The 11,142-nt window shown below is 38.8% G+C and overlaps 1 protein-coding gene across 1 annotated transcript in view; it reads right to left on the reverse strand.

Annotated features, from left to right (window-relative positions):
- The window catches only part of ME2 (malic enzyme 2), a 68,875-nt gene that overhangs the window by 9,705 nt on the left and 48,028 nt on the right, over positions 1-11,142 (reverse strand). The window contains exons 10-12 of the mRNA XM_007943850.2: positions 10,257-10,371; positions 8,006-8,148; positions 1,264-1,366 (exon numbers count right to left, since the gene is read on the reverse strand). Of these exons, the coding sequence (XP_007942041.1) occupies positions 1,264-1,366; positions 8,006-8,148; positions 10,257-10,371 (361 nt within the window). The remainder of the gene's footprint in view (positions 1-1,263; positions 1,367-8,005; positions 8,149-10,256; positions 10,372-11,142) is intronic.

Genomic DNA, 11,142 nt, shown 5'->3' on the forward strand with positions numbered 1-11,142 from the left:
GGCACTTAACAACAACAACAACTAGATGTATTCTGGTAAAATTTCAGAAATATAAGGAGAAGATTTAAACACTTTTATGCGAGAAAGTTGGTATGTATAAAGGAATGAGAATCCCACTGGCATCAGCTTTCCTGTCAACAACACTGGATGCTAACGATAAATGGAGCAATGTTTTCAAAGGTCTGAGGAAAGTGACTGAATCTACAGTCTCTACCTAGCCAAACTGTCACATGAGAGGAGAAAAGAAAGACACTTTCAGATATGTAAAAACGAAGAAGACCAAGGCTGAGAGTGACAGAACACGCATGCATGGTACAGAGAAGGCTCAGAACAACACAGGATACAAGAAGTAGTCTGTGGGAAGTGGGATCAGGAGGTGAAGCAGGCTGGTCGGAACCAAAGGAGGAGTCACTGGATCGGATGCCTTCACAGCTCTACTGTCCAAAATTCAGCGACACACAAACGGATGTTCTACTACATTGATCCAATTCCACTACACTCTTACTTGGACAGTGAATAATGTTTTTAGTTTTCAGAGTCAACCCACAAACAAAGGGTAATAGAAGACAACAGAACGCAATGTAAGTGTCATAAAGCAACTAAACTACAACACAGAGCTATTAACTAGGAGAAACTGAGAGATGGAATGGCAAGAGTCCAGAAAGTGAAACACCAGAGCTTTTCCTTATGCTCTTGTGGCGAGCTGATAAAAACGATCTGAACTGCTCATGAAAATTAAGTATATTTTGTAAAGCTAAAAGTAACTACTTGAAAAACTAAAAGTAGTAACAAAAATTGAGCAGCAGAGAGGAGAAGCAAGTACTAGAAAGCATAAGGTTACTTATATTTCACATAAGAAATTCAACATGCAGTCTAGAGTTGGTGCATCTAGATAAAGGTGGATAACTTTATCAATTATGAGGGTAACCACCACAAAAACTCCAAGGAAACCATGGACAGGGGCTGTATCTGAGAAATGTGATAAGGAGGTACACAGGAGAGGCAATCCTTTCATTCTGTTTTTTTTTTGCATTTTTATAGTCCACATACTGTATTATTTCTATAATAAAAATAAGCTTAATTAACAACATAAACAAACATTCAGGGGAAAAAGAGCAAGTATTGGACTTGCTGAATTCCCTGTACTTTCTTTGCAAAATTCTATAAATTCTGTTGCTCATTTTAATCCTAACCTCTAAAGAACATCCCAAGTATTTTTATGTAATTAACTATTACCCTCTAACAAGCAGTGGAGGCATTTACCTGGAAAAATATACACATTGTTCCCTTGACCTGGCTTAAAGACTTGTCCATCACCGAGTGTCACTGGCCCAAACGGACTGCCACTTGCAAACAAACACCTTCCCTGTTAATGAAATGAAATGGTCTTAATTTTGTGACTGCCACTCGCAAACAAACACCTTCCCTGTTAATGAAATGAAATGGTCTTAATTTTGTAACTTTATATGGACTACACAAGTAAGGGGAATTCATACAAAATTAAATCTCGTAGTCAAGCAGACCAATATAGCACTTGGAAAGAAGACATAATTCACTAAATTAACAATCCTTTCCTTAGAATGAGATTAATTTTATGCATAGTGTACATTCAAATCAAGTTGAAAAACATCAATTAATAAACAATACTGACAAAATTTCCACCTCCACTAAAATTTTTAAAATGTTAATGGGCAATAAAAACCATCAAAGACTGACATAAACATCTGTGAATAAAGGGGAAAACATAAAAATTAGACCGTTATTGTTTACTGTACAACTGCTGTTTAATTCCCTTCATTTATCCCTTATAAAAACCTAGGGAAGCTATCACCATCTCCAGTTCACTGACAAAAAACTAGAAAAGTAAGGTTTAGATAGTGCCAGGTACTCTGCCAAAAAATTACACATCAGAAACTGTAGCAGTTAAACTTGAATCCCGATTTTTTTTTGTAATTTCAAGGCCCATGGTCTTTCTATTATGCTGTAATGCCTCCTCAGAGAGATAATTTATACATCAGACACATGGTATAAACCACATCCTCAGCGAGATAATTTATACATCAGACATATGACATAAACCACACTACCGTCCCGGGTAACAAGGGGGCATGACGCTTGAAGAAAACTAAGTCTCCAAATCTGTTATACCCACCGATTTTAGTACTGTGCTCTTTAGTGACATATAATAAATATGACCGGCTCTTTTAGTATTTCTCAGAAAATGAGATGCCCGTGTAATTGGAACGTACCTGAGAGTTAATTTATAAAATGTCTTAGTCCACTAGTGCTGCTATAACAAATACCACAAGTGGATGCCTTTAACAAACTGGGATTTATTCTCTTAGTTTAGGTGGCAAGAAGTAAAAATTCAGAGTGCCAGCTGCAGGGGCTGGGTGAAGACCCCGTGATCGTGGGCTCTGCCTCTTGTTCCAGGCCCACTGGAGAATGAGGCATCTCCTAACTAGAGCAGCTGCTGAGGCTGATGAACCCAAGGTCAGCAGTAAAATGATACCATCCCAAGGTTTGCAGGCAACACGGCAGATGACTGGTTCAAGTCCAGGAGCAATCCCAAGATCGGCAGGCAACACGGCAGGCCACCAGTTCAAGTCCAGGAAATGGAGATGAAGTCTTGGCCAAATGCATGATCCAAAATGTGCCAAAAGTTAGAGACCTTCCTCGTCAAAGCTGCTCCATATGTAATGGGAACAGGCCACTAGTTAGCTGCTCACAGAGGATTCCACCACGGAGGTGATTACGATCTCATCACAGGGAATAACGGCATCCAGCTGCCAAGCACTCAAAACCATTGCCCAGCCAAGCGGACACACAGCCTTCACTACCACGTAAAAGAAAACCCTTTACAGCTGTCTTTTTCCCCCTAAATGCTGCTGCCTAAAAAAAGGTAAAGAGCAAGGAGAAAATAGTAACAGATCATAAACAGCAAAACTTATCTTAAAATACTCAAGGAATAAAATAAGCCAAATTTAAAAAGCCCCTTGAATTAAGTAAGGTAAAAGGTGGTTTACAGAAAAGTGAATTAAATATCTCCACTGATTAAGATGGACACATTATCAGATTATTAAAATATTCTAAGTGTTTGGATACTGCTTGTTCTTCTTTTCTCTAGTTACAAATGCCTACTACACGGAGAGTGATTGTTCTTTGATATATAGAAGACCCTTGGCATTTGTGCATTTAACATTCAAGAATTTGACTCTGAGCAATCTAAAGGTCTACAATGTACAGTAATTAATTTTACAAGACACACTTTCAATTGCAAAATGCTACAAGGTTTAAGTACAGAGAAAAGTAGCTATGCTGGTAGTGGGCCCAGCTGACTACCTTGCACTTGCAACTCCAAACAGCTATCAAATTTTTCCTTATTCCACAGATAGCTATTATCATTCTCCAGCTGTTCTATGGAGCCCTGGCAGTGCTGCTAACTGATAGGCTCGTGCTTTGAACCCACCAATAGCTTTACAGAATGAAAGACTTGATAATCTGCTCCCATAAAGATTAAAACCAAAACAAACCCCAAACTTGTTGCAGAGTTGGTTCCAATTCAGTGCGACCCTATAGGACAGAGGAGAACTGCCCCATAGGGTTTCCTGGGCTATATCTTTATGGAAGCCGACTGCCAAATCTTTTTCCCGCAAAATGGCTGGGTGGTTCAAACCATCAATCTTTTGGTTAACAGCCAAGTGCTTAAATACTACACCACCAGAGCTCCTTGCAAAAGATTACAGCCTAGGAAACCCTGCAGGGCAGTTCTACTCTGTCCTGTAGGGTCACTACGAGTTGGAATCAACTTGATGGCACACAAAAACAGTAACTGTTCTACACGTTGTCAGGAGCTGTTGAGTCAGTTCTGACACATAGTGATCCTACATAAAACAGAACAAAAGACTGCCCAGTTGTGCACCATCCAATCATTGCCATATTTGAGCCCACTATTCTAGCCACTGTGTCAATCCATCTCATTTTTGGTCTTTCTCTTTCTTGCTAACCTTATCAAGTATGAGGGTTTTCTCTATGGACTTGTCCCTCCTGATAACACGCTCAAAGAATGTGTGATAACATCCTGCCATCCTCACTTCTAAGGAGTGTTTGCGTTATACGTCTAAGACAGATTTGTTTGTTCTTCTGGCAGTCCATGGCATACTCAACATTCTGTGCCAACACCATAATTCAAAATTATCCATTCCTCTTTAGTCTTCCTTATCCCTTGTTCAGCTTTTGCATACATATGAGGTGACTGAAAATACCATGGCTGTGGGTCAGGCACACCAGATGACATCTTTGCTTTTTAATACTTTAAAGAGGTCTTTTGCAGATTTTCCCAATGCAATACACCACTTGATTTCTTGACTGCTGCTTCCATGGGTGATTATGGATCCAAGTAAAATGAAATCTTGACATCTTTAGTCTTTTCTCTGTTTATGATGTCTAGTTTTGAGGATTTTTGTTTTCTTTACATTGAGGTGTAATCCATACTGAAAGTTGTATGTAGCCTATACATACCTATAACATTCTCTAGCTGTGAAGAAAATTTCATTTCTTTGCAGATTAATGTTAGTTTATGGTTAGTGTTATACATGTTACCACATAATGATGTAATATAATAGAGATGATTTCTGCGACACCATTAATTTCAATAGCTTTATCAATTAGATTATACAACACAGCACTTCAGAGGAGAAGTGTTATGTTCTCAGGGTATCACTAAAATTGGAGATTTAGAAAGATCTTGGGAATGTCCCCAAGACATTCACCTACATTCAGCAGTTCACCTTTTCTGAGATGTCCCTTTTCCCTGTATAATCAACTTACAGCTTAAATAAGCCAAACCTTAATGATACCAGAATTCTCATTCTTAAGTCCAAGTTAGCCTATTTTTTTGTTCTATGAGCAACTGGCCATTATAATGGGAATATCAATTTTTTTTTCACTGACCAGAAGAGGGTGCTAGAGTAACATCAAGACATCTGTACTGGAAAATGAAGTGAGAAACCAAAAAACAAAACAAAACAAAATAACCCACTGTCACTGAGTTAATTCACACTCAAAATGACTTCAGGACAGAGTAGAACTGTCCCATGGGATTTCCAAGGCTGTAAACCTCTAAGGAAGCAGACTGCCTCATTCTCCTCCCACTGAGGAGGGTAGCTGGTGGGTTCAAACCGGCTATCTGTTTTGGTTGTGCTTTAACCACTATACCACCAGAGCTCCTCAACATTTAACAGGTGACTGCAAATATAATTTATGCCATTATTTTATGAAACATAAAGAAGGAAGAGTGTTATAAATTGTGACATGTTTTATCATTACTTTTTGCTATGAGCTATGAGTCAATGCTGACTCATAGCAAACCCCCCTGGGTTTCCGAGGGAGTAAATCTTTACAGGAGTGGATTGCCCCACCTTCCCTTCTGTGGAGTGGCTGGTGGGTTTGAACCGCCACCCTTCTGGTTAGCAGTCAAATGCCTTAGGCATTACACCACCGGAGTGCCTTTATTTGAATATAATTAAAGGAAAAAAAATAAAATAAAATAATAGATTTCATGTTCCTTTACAAGTATATTTTCTTATAAGCATGTTCCTTTTTTTCCTCATCAGAGCTCCGATTCTTGTTGTAAGAGACAGCACAATTTCAAAGTTCTAAAAAGTGTACAAAATCTGCATCTTAAAACTGATGAAGTGTAGTATATCAAACCAATCTCCTTGGCAAGTTTCTATTCATTCCAATAATGTACATTTATTATAAAAACAGGCACTCTGGTGGCATAATGCCTAAGGCATTTGACTGCTAACCAGAAGGCTGGGGTTCAAACCCACCAGCCAGTCTTTGGAAGGAAGATTAGGCAATCTACTTCTATAGTGATACAATCTCAGAAACCCAAGGAGGGGTCGCTATGAGTCAGAGTCAACTTGATGGCAATGAGTTTGCTTTTTGGTTTATTACACAACATTTATTCTAAAAATAAAATTCTTAGGACAAATATTAGTTCATTATTATAAAAAGTGAAGGTAAGGTTTGTAAATAAAAGGAAACTTTCTTTGTTGGTTACCAGGGTGGGAGGGGAGGGGAGGAAACACTGCAAAAATAAAAATAAATAAATAAAAATAGAATTCTAAACTATTTGAGCAGTCCTCTAGTGACATATGTTGCTGAAAACATTTAAAATTTTTATATTTTGGAAGCAATGTGTCTATTGACTAATGATTGCTGTGTAAGTAAGTAAGGATGTTTTTTTTCTTTGGCAATAACCATTAGTTTTAAGTACTAAAGACTGGAGAGGAGGACGAGCAATCAGGCTAAAAGTAATACTGTACTTTGGTAAAAAGGCTAAGACAGAATACTAAAGAGATTGTATCTTTTTAAAAATACATCTATATGCTGACTTTGTAGATGACTTTAAAGGACTTTCATTATTATTATAGGTTTTAATAATTATAATTATTAAATGAAAGCAGCATTGCTGGAAATAGTAAAAAAAAATTTATTTTGAGTAACACAGTCAAACAATAGGAATTCTGAGGGAATGAAAGTACCAACATAAAATTTTTAACAGTGGGAAAAGAGAATGAGTATCAAGTCCAGAGAGTTCCAAGACAGCGCTCTGCATTGACAATGTCTCCTGGGTTTATTATCAAGTCTCCTCTGGTCACAAGGAGGAACACTGGGCAAAATGTATTAAAAACTTTTTTTGAAGGAAGCAGATCACCACCAAGATAATGAGATTTTGGGGGTGGGAGGTATGCAAAATCCCAAAGAAGATGAATGCAAGCCAGGACCCCAGCATTTGAAGCTTTTCCCCTCAAGGTCACTGTTGAGGTTCAAAAGCAAAAGTGTGGCTGAGAGCTGAGCAGCAAAGCTACCAGGAGTCTCATGATGCCAGAGAAAAAAAAATAAAAGCTCAGGAACCTCTAAGAATGAGGCGCGCTGGTAAACACCCCGGGGCTTTTGAACAGCACCCAAAGGAGTTCATGTCAAAAGAAGAAAGGTACGTTCAGTATTCTCCGCCAACACCACAAGTCAAAAGCATCAACTCTTCTTTGGTCTTCCTTATTCATTATCCAGGTTTCACATGCACATGAGGCGACTGAAAACACCATGTCTTGGGTCAGGCACACCTCAGTCTTCAAACAGACATTTTTGCTCTTCAGCACTTTAAGGAGGTCTTTTGCAGCATATTTGCCCACTGCAATAAGTCATCCGATTTCTTGATTGCTGCTTCCATGGGTGCTGATTATGGAACCAAGTAATGTTAAATCTTTGACAACGTCAATCTTTTCTCCATTTATCATGTGCTGCTTTTTGGTCCCGTTGTGAGGATTTTCATGTTCTTTATGTTGAGGTGATCCATACTGCAGACTGTAGTCTTTAATCTTGATCAGCAAGTGCTTCAAGTCCTCTTCACTTTCAACAAGCAAGGTTGTGTTGTCTGCATATCACAGGTTGTTAGTAAGTCTTCCTCCAATCCTGGTGCCATGATCTTCATATAGTCCAGCTTCTCAGATTATTTGCTCAGCACACAGATTGAATAAGTATAAGACATCTCGGTCTAGCACAGTAAAACTCCTCAAACCTAAGATAACAATGCCAGATGATATATCAGAAGGAAAATACAAGTCAGAAAACAACAAAATGGTATCTTCAAGATGCTGCAGTAGCTACCAACCTTTAATTCAATACACAGTAAAATGCAGTAAATCTAAATATGTAAATTCTGTATAAAACAACGCTGGAGGTTTAAAATATACGTAGAATAGAAATTCACAACAACCACAGCCCCAAAGGTGCAAAGAGGTTAAAATAGAGTTACAGGTAATTGCTTCCAGAAGTGGTGCCAGCAATAGTCTAAATTAGACTTTGATGACCCATGTACACATGCTGTAATCTCAAGGGTAACCACTGGGAGAACTATGTGAGAATGTGTAACCAACAAGCTCTAGAGGGAAAATCACAGAAAACAATCAATCCATACGATTATATGGATTAATACCTCTGTAAGTGTATATGCTTCCTCAGCTGTGCATTCAGCTTTTGCTGTGGGATTGCTTAGAGCAAATATTACAGGCCTTTCATTGATGGAGGCCATGGCTTTGATCACATCAGGAGTAAAGAGTCGGCCAGCACCTGCAGCTCCTGGAATCAGCAAGGAAGAGAAGAACGTCATTATCGGTATAATAAAGCCATTCTACAGAAGGTTTACCATGACAAAAGCCAAGATGATTACGAACTACAAAGAGAAATTTCACACTGCTGGGAGCTCTGGTAGCATAGTGCCTAAGACACTTGACTGCTCACCAGAAGGCTGGCGGTTCAAACCCACCAGCCACTCGGAAGGAAGGTTGGGCAATCCTACTTCTGTAATGATACTGCCTCGGAAACCCAAGGAGGGGTCGCTATGAGTCGGGGCCAACTCGACGGCAAACAACAACAACAAGATGATGCTACCAGAACACAACTTCAAATTTGAAATTAAAAACCATGGAATGCTAAAAGTGTTTATTCAAGTATTTATTGTCTACCATACAACCATAGTTAACTTACAGAAAATCAGAAGGAAAAAGAGTGAAGATTATCCCCATCACTCTAATTAAGAAGATAAATGTTGTGTCTCAAATGTTAAACTATTAAACTCTGTGGTACTCATTTCAAAATAACAGGAATTCAGAAGGGATCGCAGGTTATCTTGACCAAAGCCATCCATTTTCTCGATACAGTTCAATTTGACAGCCTTTTTTTATGCCCGTACAATGTCCAGGCACCCTATTAGGCCACTTAGGATATAAAAACAAGTATAATGCAGGCAGCTGACACCTGAGAGGAAAACAAGTAAACAGAAATCAGAAAGCTCACAATAGGTGTCAGAATGCCGTAATAACCCAGACAAGCATGCGCTATGGAAGCGCAGCGTGGAGGAGGACCACTGCCTGGAGGGGGGTGCCGGGCACCTCAGCTGAGTACTCAGCCTTTCCACCCCAGAGGAACACTTACTAAACACAGTAGTAGTTAAGGTTTCACTCAATTCTGTAAACTTTGTTTTATGACAGAGAAAAATACGGACCTGGATACTTGGGTTTCAGTGCTTGCTGTCAGTACCAGCCGTATGAAATACTCGTGAACGTGGGCCAAGTGGCTTAGCATCACTGGCCTTTTTCTTGTTATATAAAAAAGGCGTTTATGTTCAGTGTTCCTCTCTGAGAAGGCTCGTGAACAAATTCTTATGGATCATGAGTGCTAATAAGATTTTAAAAATGTGTTTTTTCATTTCCTTGACCCTCACGAGGCGGGGTAGTCAGTGGACAGTCTTAGGTTTCCATACTGAGTTTTCGGAGAAAGGGATTAGATGATCTTTAAGATCATCTAGCTGAGTCCCGATTACAGAAGCAGCTGATGCAAACATGCTTTTCCTGACCACTGGAATGCAGTGGCTGTGACTGCGTTTTACTCTTTAACATCCAACAGGGATACATTCAAGGAGCCCTGGTGGTATAGTAGTTAAGTGCTCACCTACTAACCTAAAGGCCGGTGGTTCGAACCCACCAGCCACTCCATGGGAGAAAGATGAGGCAGTCTGCTTCCGTGAGGATTACAGCCTTAGAAACCCTGTAGGGCAGCTCTACTCTGTTCTATAGAGTTGCTATGAGTTGGAATCAACTCAACAGTAATTGGTTTAGTTTTATGGTGTAGGGATATATCCATCTACGTATTTTACATGAAATTGATAAAAATCACAAGAAATACTGTAGATTAAAATCCTATAGCTATTTAGAAAATTAAATACCTCCTCTTTAAAAACACTTTGACTTTATTTGCTGAGAACTTCATGCCGTGTTAGCACAATCGAATAGCAGACTACGTAAGCGATGCCTGACTCTCACAATGCACCAAAAGTTTCCAGCTTTGTTGTCAGTGACATTTTTGGCCTCTGCGTAGTACTTCCCTTATAGAGACTGTCAAATAACCTTGGTGTCTTTTTCAGGTCTTGAGCCCAATAGTCCCAGCAAGTCTAAAAGCAAAGCATAATGAATTGTATCGTTCCTAGGACTTAACACATTCTCTTAACTGAACTTTCAGGCAGTGTAACCAAAAGGCTATCACAGGAAAGCTATCATATATGATGAAAGCTACAAAACAAAACAAAACAAAAAAAACCTGCCAATTCATTTTTAGGAATCCTACATGGTAGTTATGACTAGAAATATACACTTAAATAAATAAAATTATTTATCAACAACTTGACTCACCAATTATAGCTGAAGGCTTAAGTACATTGACTGCATCTTCAAAAGTTTTAGGTATTCTCTTTGGGGCTGGATGAGCAAATGGTTCCTGATAACTATCTATTTTAGAGTTCCGCTCCTGCATTTTTAGATAAAATACAGTATTTTTTACTAAATGAAAAGATATCATTATGAGTCACAAACAGCTTCCATGATAGAAATGTCTTTCATTTTCATTTACTTTTGTCTTCAACCCACATCATCCATTTTCACAGTATAAAGCCAAATATAAAGCATGTATCAAATCCCATAAATGCCTAGAAACTTTCTGGTCTCTCTCAAAACCTCATTTACTCTGCGAATTCCTCCTAAATCCAACAAGGCACAAAGGTCTCAAATGCCTTTTCCAGGCTAAATGTGTTCTGGAATTCAGAATTTTGCATATTTTAGAAATGTAATATAGTAATACGTCAAATGCCACTAAGCTATATAGAAAATTAAGTAACTCCTTTTCAAAAAGACTTGACTTTTATAACTGTGACACTCCACAACTATACAAAACTTATGAACAGTCACATCAAGGACAAATGGTTAAGGCCACAAAGAGCCTCAGCTTAGTTCAGGTCAGCCAGATCTGCTACCCACTGAATTTCAGAAAAATCACTGGGCTTTCAGAGCTTTCAAGGTTTTAGAATTGTAGCTAACGATTGTGGACTTATAGCGCCAAGAATTCAGAATAAGAGGAACAGGGAATGTTGGCTCAAGATGGCTGGTGAATACACAGGCTCCCACCACAAACACCATAAAAATGAAATTCTTAGGAGTGCTACAAATCCAGGAGAGGTACCGTAACAGACTAGGACAGTGAAGACTTTTTCAAAGATTTAAATCAGGTAAAAACACATTGAAG

This window comes from Orycteropus afer, unplaced genomic scaffold, assembly GCF_000298275.1.
Source record: "Orycteropus afer afer isolate SDZICR_OR568_19922 unplaced genomic scaffold, OryAfe1.0 scaffold00113, whole genome shotgun sequence".
Taxonomy (NCBI): Eukaryota; Metazoa; Chordata; class Mammalia; order Tubulidentata; family Orycteropodidae; genus Orycteropus; species Orycteropus afer.